The sequence below is a fragment of the Dendrobates tinctorius genome, unplaced genomic scaffold (genome assembly GCF_039654945.1).
Source record: "Dendrobates tinctorius isolate UK_male_01 unplaced genomic scaffold, ASM3965494v1 ptg000016l, whole genome shotgun sequence".
NCBI classification, from domain to species: domain Eukaryota; kingdom Metazoa; phylum Chordata; class Amphibia; order Anura; family Dendrobatidae; genus Dendrobates; species Dendrobates tinctorius.
In genome coordinates, this window is record NW_027361684.1 from 41,582,501 (window position 1) to 41,604,188 (window position 21,688).

Below are 21,688 nucleotides of genomic sequence, written 5' to 3' on the forward strand. Positions count from 1 at the left end.
GTAACAGGAGAAATTGGACCCCAAAAGTTGTTTTGCAATTTGTCCTGAGTAGGCTGATACCCTACATGTGGGGGTAAAACACTGTTTGGGCGCATGGCAGAGCTTGGAAGGGAAGGAGCACCATTTGACTTTTTCAACTCAGAATTGGCTGGAACTGAGATCAGACGCCATGTTGCATATAGAGAGCCCCTGATGTGCCCAAACAGTGGAAACCCCCCAATTCTAACTCCAACCCTAACGCCAACACACCCCTAACCCTAATCTCAGCCCTAACCCTAGCCCTGGACCTAACCCTAATGGGAAAATGGAAATAAATACATTTTCTTTTAAGTTTATTATTTTTCCCTAACTAAGGCTGGTTTCACATTTGCGTTTTTTAGCGCTGGAAAAAAACGCATACGTGCGCATGCGATTTTTTCCCCTATATTTAACATGGGTGCGCATACCTGCGCGCTGGCATGCGCACGTATGCGATTTTCATGCGCTGCGTTTTTTTGGGGTGTGCGTTGGTATTTTCCAGACGCAGCATGTTGCATTTTTTGGCCCTGGAAAAAAGCGCATGTGCACGTATGCGCACGTTTTGCGCTAAAAATGGCCATTATAGCCTATGGATGCGCATACGTGCGCACTGGCATGCGCATGTATGCTTTTTTTTAGCTCTGCGTTTTTTGGGTGGTGTCCACTTGTTATCCTAGTTATAATCTTCTAAAGTCAAAAAAAAAAAGTCTATATAAAGGAGGTGCCTGCCAAAACTCTGCCACTACTACACTGACAGATTGGAGAGCAGACAGTCAACCAAGAACCCATTATATCAGCGAAGAATGTGAGTATATTACATTATATGCCTGTCCTTTTAAATTATGTATGTACTAATGATTTTTATTATTTTTACATGCAGTATGTCTTCAGAATCCGAGTATTCCCCATCGCGGCAGGAATTGGCGCAAGCAGACCGTGAGGTGATTATTTTCGTGCATCTGGTAAGTATATCTGCTGCTTCTCCAAATCTCTTACGTTTTTTTCAACTTTTTTAAGACATCGTCATCATCATCTGCGGACGGGACTAGTGAGGGCGAAGAGCAGGAGCAGCGAAGCCAAGTCCCGGTGGTGATACGGAATGTAAGTATCAAATGATTTGTAATGTTCTTTATTTTTTATCTTCTATTTTTACTCTTTTTTATGTTTCTTTTTTTGTAACTTTTTATTCAATTTAAATTTGATTATTCTAATGAATGTGTTTTGTCTAGGTTCCACAACGGGATGAAGACGTCTACCTGGATAATGAGCAGCTCATCAGCCTGGTCCAGGAGCGTTCGCCGTTGTGGGACAGCCGTGACCGGCTGTACAAGGACAATGTGGTGACCCGGCGGCTATGGAATGAGGTGGCCGCAGCGTTGATGGATGGCTGGGACAGCGCCACAGCATCCTCCAAAAAGGCGTTTAGTGAGTATTTCCCTGCTCTGTGTTGTGCCGCAGTGACTGTTGTCCTTGACGGCACTGTTGGGTTTCGTGCTAGGCATATTCTAGCAGGAAACCCAACAGTGTCATCGGGGTCTACAGTGACTGCTTTGAGTATTGTATTGCTACATTGTGCCTCAGTGACTGTTGTCCTTGACGGCACTGTTGGGTTTCGTGCTAGGTGTATTCTAGCAGGAAACCCAACAGTGTCATCGGGGTCTACAGTGACTGCTTTGAGTATTGTATTGCTACATTGTGCCGCAGTGACTGTTGTCCTTGACGGCACTGTTGGGTTTCTTGCTAGGTGTATTCTAGCAGGAAACCCAACAGTGTCATCGGGGTCTACAGTGACTGCTTTGAGTATTGTATTGCTACATTGTGCCGCAGTGACTGTTGTCCTTGACGGCACTGTTGGGTTTCGTGCTAGGTGTATTCTAGCAGGAAACCCAACAGTGTCATCGGGGTCTACAGTGACTGCTTTGAGTATTGTATTGCTACATTGTGCCGCAGTGACTGTTGTCCTTGACGGCACTGTTGGGTTTCGTGCTAGGTGTATTCTAGCAGGAAACCCAACAGTGTCATCGGGGTCTACAGTGACTGCTTTGAGTATTGTATTGCTACATTGTGCCGCAGTGACTGTTGTCCTTGACGGCACTGTTGGGTTTCGTGCTAGGTGTATTCTAGCAGGAAACCCAACAGTGTCATCGGGGTCTACAGTGACTGCTTTGAGTATTGTATTGCTACATTGTGCCGCAGTGACTGTTGTCCTTGACAGCACTGTTTTTTTTTTATCAACAGTGGACAAAGTCCGAACACGTTGGCGTTCGATCAAGGACCGCTTCAACAGTGATGTTCGTGCTGAGGGCCAGGTTCGCAGTGGATCTGCGTCAAGGACCAGAACTAGATACCGTCACTATCACGCGTTGCAGTTCCTAAGACCGGTCCTTGCCACGAGATCGTAAGTATTATAAATTTTGGGTTTTTATTTTTATTAATCTGTGTTTTTCTAATCCACAGCTGATGCTTCTTGTAAAGGCATGGTAGTAATGATTTTCCTTTCTTCCACAGCACCTGGAGCAGCACCCTGCAACCTGGCCCTGGAGCGGTCCTTCCTCGGACGTCCTCTGACCCGTCCCAGCCATCCGACAGCCAGGAAGCACCTTGCAGGTCAACCACACACACAGCTGGTGACCAGGAAGCTGGGCCATCAGGTGTTCCCCTGTCCCAGGTCTCTGCCACTGGTTATGCGGGCACTACCCGCCAGCGGCAGAGGGCCTTGGACAGGAATGTCTTGCCCGAGTTTATGCATTTGAGCGAGACATTTAATTCCAGCCTCAAGTCACTGTCCGACAGAGTTGAAAGCGGTTTTGCACTCATGGAACGTGGTTTTAACCACTTTGAACACCGCTTCAATTCTGTAGAACAGCGCCTTGACCGTCTGGAGGCTGACCTCAACAGACCAGCACACCATTTTTTTAGTAAGATTGAAAAGGGCATGGCGGAACACCTTAGTCCTGATCAACAGCTGAATGTGCTGCAGGCCTGCAACAATGCTTTCTTGCAGGCTATGCAGCATAATCGGTACGGTCAGCAGTCAGTGGTGTCCTTTCCACCTGTGCCACCATTGACTCGCTTCACCTCACTACCGACTTGTGCTGCATACCACTGCACGGACACCTCTATTCAAAGCCAGGACACCCACCGTTACACCACCACAAGTCTGAGTGCAGCTGGTCACTTCACCGACACCACCATGGCAAGCGCTGCTCCTGTCTGGAGCACCACCGCCACTCCCATGCATGCGTGGAGCTCAGCCACCACTAGGCAAACATGGAACAGCCCTGCCGCTACAACAACATGTAGTAGCCCTGCCACCACCACTCTGCAAACCTGGACCATCACTGCCGCCACCAGTCCTCCTGCAAGGACGAGCACTGACAACGAAGAGCAGCAGCAGCCACCTCAGCAGCAGCAGCCACCTCAGCAGCAGCAGCCACCTCAGCAGCAGCCACCTCAGCAGCAGCAGCAGCCACCTCAGCAGCAGCAGCAGCCACCTCAGCAGCAGCAGCAGCCACCTCAGCAGCAGCAGCCACCTCAGCAGCAGCCGCCACCTCAGCAGCAGCAGCCACCTCAGCAGCAGCCGCCACCTCAGCAGCAGCAGCCGCCACCTCAGCAGCAGCAGCCGCCACCTCAGCAGCAGCAGCCATACCAGCAGACGGGGGACCTACATTCCATATTTGCCCCTAGTTCAAGGCGAAATCAATCAAGGCGGGCATTGGGCCAAAGTCGGTCCAGGCACACAAGCCTACGGCGACATGCCATTACAACTAATGTACCTGAACAGATTTCCTCTCCTCCAAGTGTTCCTAGTTTAATTCCCTTAACTGGACTACCTTCCCCCACAAGTTTTGTTGCCCCTTCCCCTCAAACACCGTCTTCAACTGCAAGTGTTGCATATTCCCTGCACACCCCCAAATTGAAACCATCTGCCCCCAAACGCCGTAAAAAATAATTTTTAGGTTTATTTTTGTGATAAAAAATAAATTTACATTTGTGGTTCACCATTGCTAAGTTTCATTAATGTTGTTTGCGCCGCTCACACACACTGATGGGTAAATACATGTTAAAAACCAACCCAAGGCCTAGTATAGTCATATGTGAAATAACACGGACTAGTATAGTCATACCAAGGCCTAGTGTAATAACTCGAGTTTTACCAACTTGGATCTGGTTTCATGAAAAACAAACTGTTGAAACTTGTCTTAAAAATAAGTTTCTTTCTAGTTTCACCAGTTTGTTTTTTGTGAAACAAGATGCTAGTTGTTAAAAATCGAGTTATTACAGTAGGCCTTGGTATGACTATACTAGGCCGTGGTATTTCACATATTACTATACTACTAGCCCCAAGGCCTACTATACTCATATTTGAAATACCACGGCCTAGTGTAGTCATTACAAGGCCTAGTGTAATAACTCTAGTTTTACCAACTAGAATCTATTTTCATGAAAAACAAACTGTTGAAACTTGTCAAGTTTCACCCGTTTGTTTTTCTTGAAACAAGATACTAGTTGGCCAAAATCGAGTAGGCCTTGTTATGACTATACTAGGCCGTGGTATTTCACATATGACTATACTACTAGCCCCAAGGCCTACTATACTCATATTTGAAATACCACGGCCTAGTATAGTCATTCCAAGGCCTAGTGTAATAACTCTAGTTTTACCAACTAGAATCTATTTTCATGAAAAACAAACTGTTGAAACTTGTCAAGTTTCACCCGTTTGTTTTTCGTGAAACAAGATACTAGTTGGCCAAAATCGAGTAGGCCTTGTTATGACTATACTAGGCCGTGGTATTTCACATATGACTATACTAGTAGGCCCAAGGCCTACTATACTCATATTTGAAATACCACGGCCTAGTATAGTCATTCCAAGGCCTAGTGTAATAACTTGTAATGGAGCAGATTACATTCATCCACTCAATGCTGACTTGTATTCCCCATGGACTTTCATTGGGGTTGGGTTTTGAGGGTTGTGTTTTGAGAAAATCACATACTTTGTTTTAAACTAGTTGCACAATTTTCTCTTGAAAAAAAATGGTTTCCTGATTCATGGCCTGCAGCTTTGCTCATTCCAATATATTTCACGCAGACTAGCAATGCTGCATTTTAACTCATATGTGTATTTACCTGCCCAGGTGTGTGAACATAAAAAAATTCAGTTATACATGGGAAGTTTTTTAATTAATTGGAGTTTAAAAAATATAGTGCACTCAGTAATGGTATCAAATAAGGATTTTTATTACCATAAACAAACAACAACATTACACCATTTCATCTTGCCAGTGCACCCGTCCTACATCAGAAATAAAGTAGGCCGCAAATTTGTCCCTCATTTGGCCAACTTCAACGGATGACCTGAGAGTGTGCTGAGTGAATTCAGGCAATGGGTTAGGAGCATCATCGTCCAGTTCAAAGGTCGGGTGCTCTTTAGCCATCACAAAGTTATGTAGAACCACACAGGCCTTCACCACCTCATCGACTGTTTCAAGTTTAAGATTAATGGCCGTGCCCAGAATTCGCCATCTGGAAACAAGAATCCCAAAAGCACACTCGACAGTTCTTCTGGCCCTGGTCAGCCTGTAATTAAATATTTTTTTGGTGTGGTCCAAGTCCCGGCTGGAGTAGGGTTTCAGTAAGTTTCCGCACATTTGAAAAGCCTCATCGCCAACCATTACAAAGGGCAGTGGCGGAGCTTCGGTGTGAGGAAGAGGCCGTGGCATAGGGAAATTAAATTGGTTGCCATACAACCTCCGGCCCATGTCTGAGTTTTTAAAAGCCTGTGAGTCATTACCACGGCCAAATGCTCCAATGTCCACTGCTACAAACATACATCCGGCATCCGCAATCGCAATGAGTACTATTGAAAAGTACTTTTTGTAATTATAGTACTCAGATCCCGTTCTTTGGGGTTTGATGATCCGTATGTGTTTCCCATCAACAGCTCCCAAACAGTTGGGAAAATTGCATACTGTCCAGAATTTGTCAGCAATTTCCATCCACTTTTCAGCGGTGGGCAGGGGCATAAATTCTGGGCAAAGAACATTCCAGAGAGCCCGGCAGGTGTCAGCAACAATTCCAGACAAGGTAGAGATTCCAATACGGTACTGGAAGTGTAGTGAAGATAGGGTTTCTCCAGTCGCCAGGAATCTGTGAACAGACAAAGAAGTAAAATTAATATTTATGTATATTATTTTTAAAAACTATAAAATAAAATATTAGTACATTCACGAAAACTAATTACCCAAGGTTTTGAATACTAAATTTAAAAAAAAAACATCAGACCACACCCCTTGGTTTTTAAAACATACCGTAATGTCACCAGTAGCCGTTCCTCAGGAGGAATCGCACGACGGAGCTGTGTGTCCTGTCTCCGGATGGATTGTTGGACACGAGCAAGCAAATCCATGAAACTTTCGTGGGACATCCGGATATAATCTGTAAATTTCTCCGGGTTTGCCCGTAGCTCGCTGTAGAGGGTGTGGTATGCCCCACGGCTCTCCCGGAGTTAAACAATCGGATGTATCCACATACGCCGCCGTCTTCGCTGCCTCTCTCTCTTCCTTTGTTCATGGCAAGCAACTGCATACGCCTGAGCCATCGCGATGTCCAAATCCAAGTTGAAGTGAAAACTCTTCCAGCGCAGATCCATGGTCACGAGAAGAATCAAGCAAATGTGAAGAATACTGTAGACAGGGTCTATATATTAACATACCACACCCACAATGAAGTCCCATTGGTCTTGTGTGTTGTTGAATGGTTGTTTTTTCATTTTTGTGGGGTTTTTCCAAAATCTGTAAAAAAATGCTAACGCACAAAAAACGCATACAAACGCGCAAAAACGCTGCGTTTTTTTCCTGCATGCGCATAAAAATGCTTGAAAAAAACGCAGCGTTTGTATGCATTTGTATGCGTTTTTTTAATGCGTTTTTTTGCGGGAAAAACGCGCTGCAAAAAAAAGCAAGTGTGAAACTAGCCTAAGGGGGTGATAACGGGGGGTTTGATTTACTATTTATGGCGGTTTTTATGGTTGGCGGCTGTCGCACGCTAAAAGACGCTTTTTATTGTAAAAATGGTTTTTGCATCAGCACATATTGAGAGCTATAATTTTTCCATATTTTGACCCACCGAGTCATGTGAGGTCTTATTTTTTGCGGGACGAGTTGACGTTTTTATTGTTACCATTTTCGGGCACGTGACATTTTTTGATCGCTTTTTATTCCGATTTTTGGGATGCAGAATGGACAAAAACCAGTGTTTCATGAATTTCTTTTGGGGGGGGTGCGTTTACACCGTTCCGCGTGCGGTAAAATTGATAAGGCGGTTTTATTCTTTGGGTCAGTACAGTTACAGCGATACCTCATTTAGGTAATTTTCTTTTGTTTTGGTGGTTTTATGCAATGAAAACTATTTTATATAAAAAATTATTTTTGCATCGCTTTATTCTGCGAGCTATAACTTTTTTATTTTTTCGCTGATGATGCTGTATGGCGGCTCGTTTTTTGCGGGAAAAGATGACGTTTTCAGTGGTACCATGGATATTTATATGCGTCTTTTTGATCGCGCGTTATTACACTTTTTGTTTGGCAGTATGATAAATCATTATTTTTTGCTTCGTTTTTTATTTTTATTTTTTAAGGGGTTTGCTAAAGGGGTTAACTAATGGAACAGTTTTATAGGGCGGGTCGTTACGGACGCGGCGATACCTAATATGTGTACTTTTATTGTTTTGTTTTTTTTATTTCCAAAAAATGGATTTATTGGGGGAATTTTTTTTTTTTTTTTTTTTTCTAATTTATTTGGCGATTTTTTTTTTTTTTTTAAATTTTTTTATTTTTATTTTTTTTTTACTTTATTACTTAGTCCCAGGTGGGACTTCACTGTCCTGTGACAGATCGCTGATCTGTCACATCACAGATCACTGTGACAGATGAGGAATCTGTCACAGGCACTACTGCAGACTTCCTCATGCCTGCGCTTTGCAAGCACTGAGGAAGCCAGCTCCCTGCAGGCCCCCGTCGCCATCTTGGATTCGTGGGCCTGTAGGGAAAGAGACCCCCGCAGCAGCGCTGCACATTGCGCTGCTGTGGGGGACTCAGGGAAGCACGGAGGGAGCCCCCTCCCTGCCGATGCTTCCCTTTAACCCCCGGTACACCGCGATCATGTTTGATTGCGGTGTGCAAGGGGTTAACGTGTCGGGGTGGTCCGTGACCGCCCCTGACACATTGTGCTGGGTGTCAGCTGTGATAATCAGCTGACTCCCGGCCGCGATCAGCGGCGCTCACCACGTGGGCGCCGCTGATCGCGCTAGATGTACTATCCCGTCCATGGGCATAGGGGCCCGGGTCCCATGGACGGGATAGTACGTCTGATGTCAGAAAGGGGTTAAATAGATTTTTTAGCCCTGATAAGGCTTGTTTAGTTACAATGAAAATTCACTTTCTTCTGAGAGTAAACATTGCCACCTGTTCACATGGGCCAATAAATACACCATTTTTGTATGTATTTTTTTTTTTAAGTACTGCCCTCTTTTTTTTGCCTACTTCTGTGCCATTGCTAAGTGGGTTGCAGTCTGCGTGCTGGAACTTTTCCTACGCTCCTCATTTTGTTTATCCCATATCACCCTGCGAGTGGCAAGACATATAGTGTCAATGGAAATAACTTCCAACCGCATTGTCCCTCAGCAAGATGTGCTTACAAAAAAAGCAAAGGTTCTTAGCACATAAGTTGGCCAATTCATGTGTGCCCATCAACCATGTCAAGGTGCTGCTTCTCTGATGGGTCCTATCATAACCCTTCACTATCCTACTGTACATGCCACTTTCGGGCTAAAAAGCCTACAATAATGGCCAAACATGCCTCTCCTGGGCTATAAGACAACAATTTGAATGGGCAAGTAGAATTGGCTCAGAACACCTGCAGGTCCATGGGAGGAGAGCAGTGCCAGAGCAGAGGGAGTCACACCCTCCAAAATAGCTGTACAGAAAAACGTGACCAGCACCTCCTGGATGGGTGCAAGCTATAGTGACTTACTCTTCATTCTTGCAACCTATAGAGGGAAGAGTTCTCATAGAAGTGCCTCAACCGACCTCATGGCAATACCGATAATCCACACAATTGTCTCTGATATAAGATGCTGTTTTGGGCAGAATCTTTACCAGTTTATCTACATCTGTGATTATTAACGATAGTTTTTAGACTTCATTCCACACTTTTCTAGATCATGCTGGATATCAATACCGTATATATTAATATTGCGTGTTTTTATTTAAACATTTGTTCACCATACAATTAAAAATATAATCCTTCGTAGAACGTGTCTTTTACAATTTTGTACCACTAGAGGTCTCTTGTTGTACTGTAACTAGTGGCTTCAAATAAGCTGCATGTAGTACCAAACGTCACCACTAGGGTGGAATTCAGAAACCTCAGCTGCTTGTAAACAAGGGACGCCTTGACTTTCACAATCATCGTCTTTCTTCATTGCTTCTTAGGCTATGTCCCCACTGTCAGTAATCGGCAGCACTTTGAACACAGCACATGTTCGCTGCGTCAAAAGCGCTGACGGCTTTGAAACGCAGGTGATTCTGCATGTGTTCATAGAACCGTGCGGAATCACTGCGTCCCATAAATTGGACGGGTGAAATTTTTCTTGCAGAGGCTCGCATCTCCACAAGATAAATAGACATGCTGTGGTCTGGAAAGACGCGCTGCATGTCAGTCTCCACAGGTGAGCCACGCGTGTTGGAGTTGGAGCATGCATAGTGAACATGGGATGTTTTTGAAACCCCATCCACTATGCTGTAACATCTGGCGGCTAATAAATAAAAAATTCCAGAAAACAAGGGGTTAAAATTGATACTACAAATAAAGTCAATCAAAGGTATGCACAGCCCCCTGAGGAATCCCACGCGAAACATGCGTTGGGGCTGCACGGTGTGACCATTTACGTGGATCTATCTGGGTGAGATTCTTTCCTAAGTATTGCACTTTTATTCTGAGGTCCATTTTGGGTATATATGCAATGGCAATATGCTGTGAGTTTTTCTAGTGCACCCAGAGTGGTATCTGATAACTTTTTATTTGTGTCTAGTATTTTGGTAAAATTGCAAGCGTAATTGTTACTGAATAATATGATCTCAATATCCCCGATCGATATATTAATGTAATTGTGTCCGACTTTGTCTTATGTCCTTTACATTGTTAGTTTGTCTATACAATATTTTATTATGTAATAATATTCATGAATATATTTAATAAATTTAATACATTTCATATTTAAAGGTGTCTTGTACTCCTTGTTTTCTGTTTTGTTTGCAACATCTGGCGGCTGCAGATATACGCAGCATCAAACCCGCAGCGTTAACTGACTGTAGGAACATACCCTTATTATTTCATTACATGGAGACCACCGATATACATGTGGGTGAGCAGGAGATAAATCACCAGGGTGTCCTTAGTAAGATGCTGTTGTGCTTGTTGCGTTTGAGACAAATTTTAGATCATTTGGCACCAAAAGTATTTTGGCCTCGGAGGGAAGAAAAGATCATGATTCTAGGACTTCTGATTTGGGGTACAACATATTCATTGTTCTTATTCGGATTGTGGAGAATTCCTAATTTCATTGACATCCATCTGGAATAAAAATGGAAACGGAATTTAGAAAACCTTTAGAGCAGCAACTTTCAAGAGACACGCTCTGCTGGCACAAGGGGCACACACATCTGGTACAAGGGGCACACACATCTGGTACAAGGGGCACACACAGCTGGTACAAGGGGCACACTCAGCTGGTACAAGGGGCACACTCAGCTGGTACAAGGGGCACACTCAGCTGGTACAAGGGGCACACACATCTGGTACAAGGGGCACACACATCTGGTACAAGGGGCACACTCAGCTGGTACAAGGGGCACACTCATCTGGTACAAGGGGCACACTCATCTGGTACAAGGGGCGCACAGCTGGTACAAGGGGCGCACAGCTGGTACAAGGGGCGCTCATCTGGTACAAGGGGCACACTCATCTGGTACAAGGGGCACACTCATCTGGTACAAGGGGCACACTCATCTGGTACAAGGGGCACGCACATCTGGTACAAGGGGCACGCACAGCTGATGCAAAGGGGCACACTCAGCTGGTAGAAGGGGCACTCTTCTGGTGCAAGGGGCATACTCTGCTGATACAAGATGAATTCTCTGTTAGAACAAGGGAAATGCTCTGCAACACAAGTAGAATTCTCTGCTGGTACAAGGAGCATGCTCTGCTGGTATTTGGGAAGTGGTGTGCTGGTATATGGGGAATGCTCTATTTGTACAAGGGTCATGCTCTGCTGGTACAGCGGTATGGCACAGAAAGAAAGCAATACAGTTGTGTGAAAAAGTGTTTGCCCCCTTCCTTATTTCCTATTCTTTTGCTTGTTTGCGATAACTGGCAATGAGTCTTTTACAACGCTCTGGAGGAATTTTGGCTCACTCATCTTTGCAGAATTATTGTAATTCAGCCACATTGGAGGGGCTCCGAGCATGAACCACCTTTTTAAGGTCACCCCATAGCATCTCAATCGGATTAAGGTTAGGACTTTGACTAGGCCACTCCAACATCTTAATTTTGTTTTTCTTAAGCCATTCAGAGGAGGAATTGCTGGTGTGCTTTGGGTCATTGTCCTGCTGCATAACCCAGGTGCGCTTCAATTTGAGATCATGAACAGATGGTTGGACATTCTCCTTCAGGACTTTTTGGTAGACAGCAGAATTCATAGTTCCATTTACCACAGCAAGTTTTCCAGGTCCTGATGCAGCAAAACTGCCCCAGACCATCACACTACCCCCACCATATCACCATATTTTACTGTTGGTATGATGTTTCTTTTCTGAAATGCTGTGTTACTTCAACACCATATGTAATGGGACATACATCTTCCAAAAAGTTCAACTTTTGTTTTGTCAGTCCACAGAGTATTCTCCCAAACGTCTTGGGGATCATCAAGTTGTTTTCTGGCAAACCTGAGAAGAGCCTTTATGTTCCTATTGTTCAGCAGTGGTTTTAATCTTGGAACTCTGCCATGCAGGACATTTTTGTCCAGTCTCTTGCTTAGGCCATGTCCCCACCTTCAGTATTAGGTCAGTATTTTATATCGGTATATGGAAGCCAAAAAGTTATAAACTAGAGACCTGTTCTTCATTCTTCATTTTTTATTCATTTATTTTCTTTTTTTTTGCCATATTTTACCATACAATGCATCATATGTTTAGTTCCAACCTAATATTCAATGTCATCAAATATTTGACTATTCATAGCAATGCCATCTTGTGACCAGTTCAGACAACACAGCGGCGTCCTTATTCTCTCATTTCTCATGCTTACATGTTCCTCCCAATGCAGTTGGTGGGGTGGAATGCATGATTGCATTGTGCCTTGGAGGTCTCCATCCTGTGTCAACACGTTTCCATGTCACATTCACCTGACCGTGATGTTGTGGACCATGTGACACGGGTGGGTGGCGATCTTCTGGGATCCTCCATGTAAGCATGCGTCGCCAATCACCCCAGCCACCTCCCATTGGTTTAAACAGTATTTATAAACTTGCCAGACTTAAGATGACTCCATCCTGTTACAAAGGTCCGCCGAAATGCGCATCGGGGCAGGTGCATATCGTATATGCAGCAAATGATACAGATTTATGCCACAGGCTCAGGTATATGCTCTTTTTCATTCAACCTATTTGGCATATATTGTGTACATGTAGTTGTTACCTCTCAAACATCTGATTACCATGTCTCATAGTTGCTTCCCTACACAGGGATTATTTATACACACAGTTCTATATAGCCCATTACCACTTGCACTTTAGTACAGTATATACCGTGTGGGCCATTTATATGGATACACCTAAATAAAATGGGAATGGTTGGTGATATCAACTTCCTATTTGTGGCACATTAGTATATGGGAGGGGGGAAACTTTTCAAAATGGGTCGTGACCATGGCAGCCATTTTGAAGTCAGCCATTTTGGATCCAACTTTATTTTTTCCAATGGAAAGAGGGTCATGTGACACATCAAACTTATTGAGAATTTCACAAGAAAAACAATGGTGTGCTTGTTTTTAACATAACATTATTTAGTTTTAATTTTCACAAGGGTAACGGGAGAAAGTGGAGCATACAATTTGTTGTCCAATTTCCCCGGAGTACACAGATACCCCATATGTGGTGGAAAACTACTGTTTAGGCACAAGGCAGGGCTTGGAAGGGAAGGCGCACCATTTTACTTTTGGAATGGAAAATTGGCTAGAATAGATAGTGGACGCCATGTCATATTTACAGAGCCCCTTGTGTCCAAACAGTGGAAACCTACCACAGGTGACCCCATTTTGGAAACTACACTAGTCAAGGAATTTATTTTGAAGTGTGGTGAGCACCTTGAACCCACAAGTATGTCACAAAATTTTAAAACATTGGACCATGAAAATTAAAAATTTTCTCTGAAAATGTTGTTTTAGCCTGTTTTTATGCCTTTTTAAGGGGGCTTTACACATAGCGATATCGCTAGCAATATCGCTAAAGCGTCACCGATTTTATGACGCAGCAGCGATATTGCTAGCGATATCGCTACATGTGATACTTACCTCCGACCGGCTCCCCCGCTGGTTATCGCTGATCGCGCGAGAACGTCCTGGGCTGTTTCTCGTCGGCGGCTTCCTGCTGTCGCCGACAAGTGACGCATGGGCGGAGGACATCATCATCGCCGCGTCTGACAGGTAAGTAACGACCGCTGCTGCGTCGCTGCATCGCCGGTCAGATCTGCCTGTTTGGCAGCTCACTAGCGACCATTTAGCGATGCACCAACGATCCCAATCGGGTCATATCGTGGTCAGGATCGCTGGTGCATCGCTAAATGTAACTGGGCCCTTAGAACGGTAACAGGAGAAAATGGACCACATAAGTTGTTGTGCAATTTCTACTGAGTACAGGGATGCCCCATGTGTGCTCAAACTCTTGTTTGGGCAAATGGCAGGACTTGGAAGGGAAGGAGAGCTATTTGACTCTTGGAGAACAAGTTTTTGTAGAATCGTTTGCGGACTCAATTTGGAAATTACACCCCTCTGGAAATGTATCTAGGTGTGTTGAATATTTTGCTATCAATGGATGTTGCTAAGTGAAAATGCAAATATGCATTGTAGTTTCCAACTTGTTATTCTGAATATAAGCACCCACATATTAAGTGGGCTCTTGTCGCTACAGTAATGCAAAACATGTGGCTGCTAACTGCGGATTACGCACTATGCGGGGCTAAGGAAGACGTGGCCATTTGGATTTGGGCGCGTAGATTTTCCTGGATTTCTTTTTCCATAGCCTTTGTGCTGCCAGTAATATGGACACCCTCTATATTTGTTAACAGATGACGGACCTGAGAGAGGATTTGATTTTTTTTTTTTGAAGGCCGAATAGAAACTTTTATTGGTGACATTTTGGATCACATTTATCCTGTGCCCGTCCCTGAGCACTTCCATCTAAATCTGCAAAATACGTGATTCTGATGAAACTCGCGAGCGATTCATTCCAACTTTTAAGAGATGCACAAACCGGTGATGGCCGCACTTTTATGCACACCTAAAAAGATGGACACCACTTTTCCACAATGCCTGCATATGCCTCATTATAGGGAATCTACCGCTGGGAGTTTTCCTTCTAAGTGTAGCGCTTAAGATAAATGTGTGATGAGGCAGAATGAAGAAATCAACTGATTTTATTTATTTTTTACACCATTTTTCTTGCAGTATATGTGATTAGGCAATGATTCTCTTGGTCAGTATGATTACGATATTCGATTGACTTTTTTTTTACTGCTGTCACACACACACATCAAAGACGCATTTTTTTTCATTTCACACACAAAAAACTTTTTGCATATCTATATGTTGAGTTATAATTTTCCTATATTTCTGCCATTAAAGTCATGTTATGACTTGAATTTTGCAGGTGCAAATGATGTTTTTGGGTACCATTTTCAGGAACATAACACTTTTTGATCGCATTCTATTACAGTTTTTGAAAAGGCAGAATGAACAAAAACTAGCAATTTTTTTTTCTTCTTTTTGTATATATCATTCACCGCGTGGTAAAGTTGATAAGGCAGCTTTATTCTTCATGTCACTAGAGTTACAGAGATACCACATTTATATCAATTGTTCTGGTTTTGTCGCTTCTAGACAATCAAACCCATTTTATTGAAAAATATTGTTTTTGCATCGCTATATTCTGAGCTATAATTTTTTTCCTTTTGCACTAACAGAGCTGTATGGCGGCTTGTTTTTCGATGGACAAGATGACATTTTCAGCAGTACATTTTTAATTTACATTTTTTTTTTATCATGTTTTATTCCATTTTTTTTCCAGCGGTATAATGAAAAGCTATAGATTTTTGCAGCGTTCACTGTAGGGGTTAGCTAGTGTGACAGTTTTATAGATTGGGTCCTTCTGTTTTTTATAAAAATATATGTATTTATTAGTGTAATACTTTGTTCTTCATTTTGTGTTTTTGTAATAATTTTTTCAATCTTAACTTTTCTTTTTTTTTACTTAGTCCCTCTATAGGACATTAATTTTTTTTATTACTCTAATCAGTTTCCTCATGCATTGCAATGCACCAGCACTGCAATGCATGAGTCCTGTGATATTTCAAAGGCAGATCGCCCGTTACATTCAGCCTATGGCTGGGTCTAACAGGCCACCGTTCCTGACACATCAGGAGGTCATTGTTTGACCTCCGGGTGTCATGACAACCATCAGCTCCCTATGATTTCATCATGGGGTTGAGAGAGGGCGCCCCTCCCTCACACAACCTTCCAAATACCATGATCGACATCAATCATGGAATCTGGAGGGTTAATCAGCCAGGAGTGGTGCAGGCATTTGCCCTGGCAGTTACCGCAGGAGCTCAGCTGTCAGATGAGCAGAGCTCCGGCAGTAATCATGTAGAGAATTTCTGATATTTCAGCTCCTCCCACATGATTATGCTGTGATCGGTCAGTCTGCATCTCCGCCAAGTCAGCGATTGCTGTCAACACGGAACTGTCACTGTGATTTCACACAGTTCCATGTCAGACATCGCAGGTCATGATGCGGGAACCGATACCTGCTCATGATGTGCTATGTCCGTCGTTCTTTGTAAAGGGGTTAATATTGAGAAAAATTAATTTCAGCCTGTTGCTTCAACCCTTCACAACAGTCACAGTCGCTCATGTGGCCCTTCGGCAAAATTAATTGCCCTCCCCAGCCCTATACATATCACGTGGTTGGCTTATTTTCACATATTAGAAGTTAAAGGGAATCTGTCACCTACTTTTGGCGGGCTATTAAAACAAGGTAGGCCCGGTCCGATGGGCAGTGTTCCCGATCTTTGCCGCCTCCCCATCCTTGGCCGCTATCCATAGTTTTTTGAGGAATAGCAGTAGGTGTCCACCATTTTTCGCGCGTGCGCTAACCATTCTTGGCTCGTGTACGCGCAGTATGCTTTGCCCAACTGTGGGCAAAGCCGAAAAGCCTGACTGCGCATGCACCGGTTACTAACTAAGCCCTGGAAGTATTTTGCTGTGTTCCGGGCCGGACAGACCTCGTTTTAATAGCCCACCAAAAGTAGGTGACAGATTCCCTTTAAATGAATCAGCATGGAGCCTGAAAATGTCCATCAGTTTAGGAGATTTTGTATTTGGCAAATAGCCACACAGTTACATAGTTAATATGCATAATTGGCACAAAGTTAGAAAAGACAAAACATGAGTAAGGTGCAACAGGTAAAAAACAAAACAAATCATCCTCCATTCACATAAACCAATCTGCGGATATAGGAGATATTGATATTTAAATGAAAAAAGGTCAGCGGATTTTCTTAGAATGGAGCTGCTAATGTGTATGGCCAAATATTCCCTGTGGAGCACTGTGCTTGGCTTTTTTTGGCTGCTCCATAGAGAATGGATGGAGCAGAAGTCAGGCATGTGTACTAACAACTGCATGCTAACGGGGATAAAAGTGCCCTGTTGGCAATAAATATTCCATGTTTTGCCAATATGTGAAGGATCCAGCAGTTGGATTCCCACAAATCAGCAAGTTATCAGCTATTCTGTGGAGAGGGGAGAACTTGTTTTCACCGAAGAATCCCTTTACCATACAAATTACATAGAATAGGTGTACAGTTGTTGTGTGAAATGCCACCGAGTGGGTGATTAGTCTCAACCAATGCAATTCTGCTGTAATATAAATCATTAATTGTGTCTTCCCATACTACAGAGTTGCATAGTGATAGGATATGCCATTACTTTATCATCGATCTCTAGGACCCCCACCAAACCAGAGAATGTAGGGGCCATAGCACTGATATAGCACTGTGCCATTTTACAGGAATGCCCCTGCCACATGCTGTGTAAGAAGCTGCAATGTAGCCCCATTAAAGTAAATGAGAACCCACTGCAGTTCCCAGCAGAACCAAGTAAACCATCGCTGCGGCCACTTCTCTACCAGCATCATCAGGGGTCCCAGAAACTAAACATATTTGCACCACATTTATTTAGCCATTTTTTGCTACTCATCTGATAAGGGGGCATGGATTAGTCAGAAGATGGTGTAGTCGTAGTCAAAGAGGCGTGGCTTAAAGTGTGACACTGTGCAGTAAAATGGCAACACACATTAGACAGTATGCTACATATGCTCAGAAGTTTGCTCCTTTAAATCATTCAGCACTTAAAGGGAATCTGTCACCCCTTTTTTGAGATATCCTATAATGAGATCACTCAATTGTGTGTCACATAAGGATTCTCTTAGTAGTTTTGCTTCCCCCTGTCCCCGCACCTTTCATGCATAAATACCTTTTTTATATCAGTTCAGATGTATGTAAACTGCTGCTGTCCGGTCCGCCGGGTGGGGCTTATTCACCTGCTCCCCCTCCCTGTCTTGCTCTATGCATTTCTTCTTGTGTAGAGCAAGGCAGGGAGGGGGGGAGCAGTTGAATAAGCCCCTCCCAGCGGACCGGACCATGGCAGTTTACATACATCTGAACCAATATAAAAAAGGTATTTATGCATGAAAGGTGCGGGGTCAGGGGGAAGCAAAAGTACTAAGAGAATCCTTATATGACACACAATGGAGTGATATCATTATATGATATCTCAAAAAAGGGGTGACAGATTCCCTTTAATGCTGGTGGATCCATCTGGCTGCAGTTGTTATCTCAATGCTCTGCCATTTTGGTTTCCATATCCACTCGAAGTGTTCTTGGCCGACAGAATGGAGTAAGAATAGTGTATATGCAGGAAGAACCAGTGTTGTGAGGGTTGTACAGGCTGCAGTCAGAGCCATCACTGAAGAAATCAGTGCATGAAAGACAAAAAAAAGGAGATCATTCTTAAAAAGGATTAGAAAAGTTCATTTTTCCCATAAACAGCTGTATATTGATCTGGCAACTAGGACAATGATGGCTCATGGGGGCGTGGCTTGCAGGGGAGCGGAGCGGTCGTGTTTCTCGGAGCTCCTGCTTTTCCCTATTTTAAGCTAACTGAAGATTACTATTTCTTGGAAGAACTGGGCCACGGACTTGAAAGAACATGTCTACTAGGAGAAGTGAGAAGAGCAGCTCCGGTGAGGAGGGACCATGTGACGGGTCCAAGAAGCTTGGGCAACTTGTCGGGCCCAAGCCTCCATCATGCTGGGAGCGGACAACGCAGATCTTTACTTAATTCAGCAGCGGCCTCTTCACAGCGGGGGCCTGGTGGTGGAGGATCCCCTTCGGCGGTGAGGACATCGGCCGACAATGCAGAGAGGAGTCCGGGGTCCAAGAAGTTCTCAGACATGGGGTCTTCAAAGCAGCAGGCGAGCAGCGGGAAATCCCCCTCCACAGTGATCCAGACATCGGTGGGCAGAATGGAGAAGAGATGGAAGACCTGTGCAGCCTCAGACGTCGGGAGACTACAGGAAGCGGGTCCTTTTCAGCAGCGGTCCGCCGGCGGGGATCTCCCTCTCACTGTGGCCCCGACATCAGCTGATGCGCAGACTGATGAGAAGACTGGGTAGACCGCGGTGAGTACGGTGGCCGCGCGCCTGCAGGGGAGAAGCGGCGGTGAAGATTCTGCAGCGTCGCTGCCTAGATCAGCTGAGCCGCCCGTTGGTGGCTCTGGAATTAATCCTGTCGGCCGGTCACTGGTGTCGGGGACCTCGGGACTTGGTGCGGTGCTGGCTGAGACATACAGGCAAATGGAGGGGAGCGGGGAGGAGGGCCGGGAAACTGAAATGTGATGAAGTTGCGCAACTGCAGGGAGATGACAGTGTCGGCTCAACTACTCCAGTTATATGGAGACTCTGGTCTATTCTCCCTGAGCCCTTATGGGAGGAATCCGGGTCCAATCAAAATATAGGCGGCTCCCAGATCATCGGAGAGAAATCCTTCTATATTACTACCTAGCTCTGCTGCGTCTATATTGTTTAACGGGTATTCTAACAGCAAATTGAGTCACGATGCAGCAGAATTTGTGCCTGGCGCAGCGACTGTGGGGAATAGCCGTCTTGCAACAGGGGGATTGGATGTGGAGGAGGTTGCTACTCAAGATTGCAAAAGGGTCAGTTTAATGATGGTTGCTAACGGGGATAATATTCATGCTGATATTCAAAACAATGAAGGGGGCAAGTTTCTAGAAGTTATTAATGAGGGACTACAAAAAAATAGAACTATAATTTTACTGAGTGGGGTACGGGAGGAATTGTCTACTGTTTCTTCAGAGAGGAAGGAGTCTGTTAAGACTCTTTTTAATCATACTAGAGGTGATAAAAGCGCCAATTCATCAGCTACTATTAAAGAGCTCATTACTGATGCCTGTAAAAGCTGTCTAAATGATTTTATTGAAAACAATAGGTATGGAGGGCATCATAATCCTTCTATATCCATCTCTGAGGAGCTATATGTTAGTCAGAAGCTAGAGTTAACCCATACATCAGATTGTGAATCAGTTATTTCTTCGGAGGGCAAGGAGGACTCAGAAAGGGGTTTTTCAGAGGAATCCTGCGGGGAGATGATATTTGCTAAAAATTCAGAAAGCGACGTGACTGATGGGAGCGAATCTGAAGAGACTTCTTCGCTCTGCTCATATTCGGAGGGTTCTGGTAATCATGAGGATATCGAAGACCAACTGATACTTCAAGCTGACAAACCTATAATAGCCCAAAAAAAGTTTGATGCGGGCTTAGAAGGGACTTTTCTCTATTCATCTTCATTGGATAATATCCCGGTTTCTGAAAACTATTGTACGGAAAATCTCCTCGTAAAGTTATGCAAAGCTTTTTTAACCTCATTGAATAAACTAGGATTTAATAATGATGACAATTCAGGAACTGAAGATGTTAAGACATCAGGAAGCCAAATTAAGCAACTTTTTAAAGATATATTATTAAAATTATCAAAGAGAGTGAAGAAAAATCCAACAGTATTTCCAACATTCCCCTTCAAAATGTGAAATCTATGCTTGAAAATTCGAAAATTTTGTGTTCCAAAGAAGTTTTTGATCTTCGTGAGGTCTCGAATTCTTTAAATAACATTTAGAAAGATATTGCCTCTTTTAGAAGCTGTTTGACCAACTATGAAGACGTAAAGAGGAAAAACAACGTAAAAATTAGAGGTATCCCGCAGTCAATCAATTCATCACGACTAAAAGAATATATCTCCTCAATGGTGCGTCACCTAATACCTGGAACTGAGGAAAAAAACCTCATTGAAAAAGTATATAGAATCCAAAGACCTTCTTCCTTGCCGTCTAATTTATCTAGCGATGTCATCGTCTCGTTTTACCCTACATGGGTGAGAAACTCTCTTCTTAGAATCTCTACTGAATCTATCTTCCTATCTTCACCATATAAGAATTTAATTTTTTTTAAAGACTTATCCAAGATTACCATATCAAAACGTAGGTCTTTTCGACAAATAACGGTGGAACTTCGCTGTGCTGGTATACAATACAATTGGTCCCAATCGTCCACACTACTTCTGAAATACGCCTCCAAGATGATTCATATTCAAACTCCAGAGGAGGGTAGCGACTTTATTAGAAAGGCCGGATTGGTCCCATATGTATCTTCTTCCAACGCTCTCCATCCATCTGCGCAGGATCTTCGTCTCCATCATACATGAACTCTATAGACTGCCAGGGGTTCTCGTTAAATTGGTCTGTCGGAACTGTTCTCTCATCATTTGGATTACAATTAATATTTATCTTAATAATAGTGACTTTAATGGTCTGTGGTTCATGTTCTACCAGAATAATTTGAGAAAGAAGCCGAACTTTCCTCCGTTTTGGTCTATGGGTACCGGGGTACTCGGGCCAATTATGACAAGTCTACATATAGATCATTTTGAGGCATCTTTGTACTTTATAAGCATTTTGGTATATCAGTGGTTTTATTTATAGGAATATTAATAACTTTTTTTTTTACAGGTGAATGTTATGAATGAGTCACCGTAGGAGGCAAGAACAAAAATGCTAGCTAAGTCCAGAAAACCAGAGAGGTTGGCAGCTATCGGATTGCAGACCCCTGATCCTATCACAACAACTAACAGTAGCCGTGGGGGGTTCCTACGATGCCCTAGACCCCTCGATCACAGCCGGAGAATTAAATAGGCCTAAAGAA

General features: G+C 43.7%; 2 protein-coding genes across 4 annotated transcripts in view; both read left to right on the top strand.

Annotated features, from left to right (window-relative positions):
* Positions 1-21,688, top strand: part of LOC141080491 (uncharacterized) — a 119,013-nt gene that overhangs the window by 49,965 nt on the left and 47,360 nt on the right. Inside the window, exons 13-15 of one of the 3 annotated variants that reach the window (XR_012228941.1) lie at positions 899-959; positions 1,036-1,119; positions 1,248-1,891. The exons of 1 other annotated variant lie outside the window; for it this stretch is intronic. The gene's annotated coding sequence lies outside the window, so the exon portion shown is untranslated. Of the gene's footprint in view, positions 1-898; positions 1,120-1,247; positions 1,892-21,688 lie in introns of those variants that run through there. One more of the 3 variants, XR_012228940.1, reaches the window with a different exon arrangement.
* LOC141080488 (uncharacterized) lies at positions 2,108-4,019 on the top strand. Its single transcript, XM_073565734.1, has 2 exons — positions 2,108-2,416; positions 2,527-4,019. Exon 2 carries the CDS (start codon positions 2,762-2,764, stop codon positions 3,968-3,970), a length of 1,209 nt encoding a protein of 402 aa, XP_073421835.1. The 5' UTR covers positions 2,108-2,416; positions 2,527-2,761; the 3' UTR covers positions 3,971-4,019.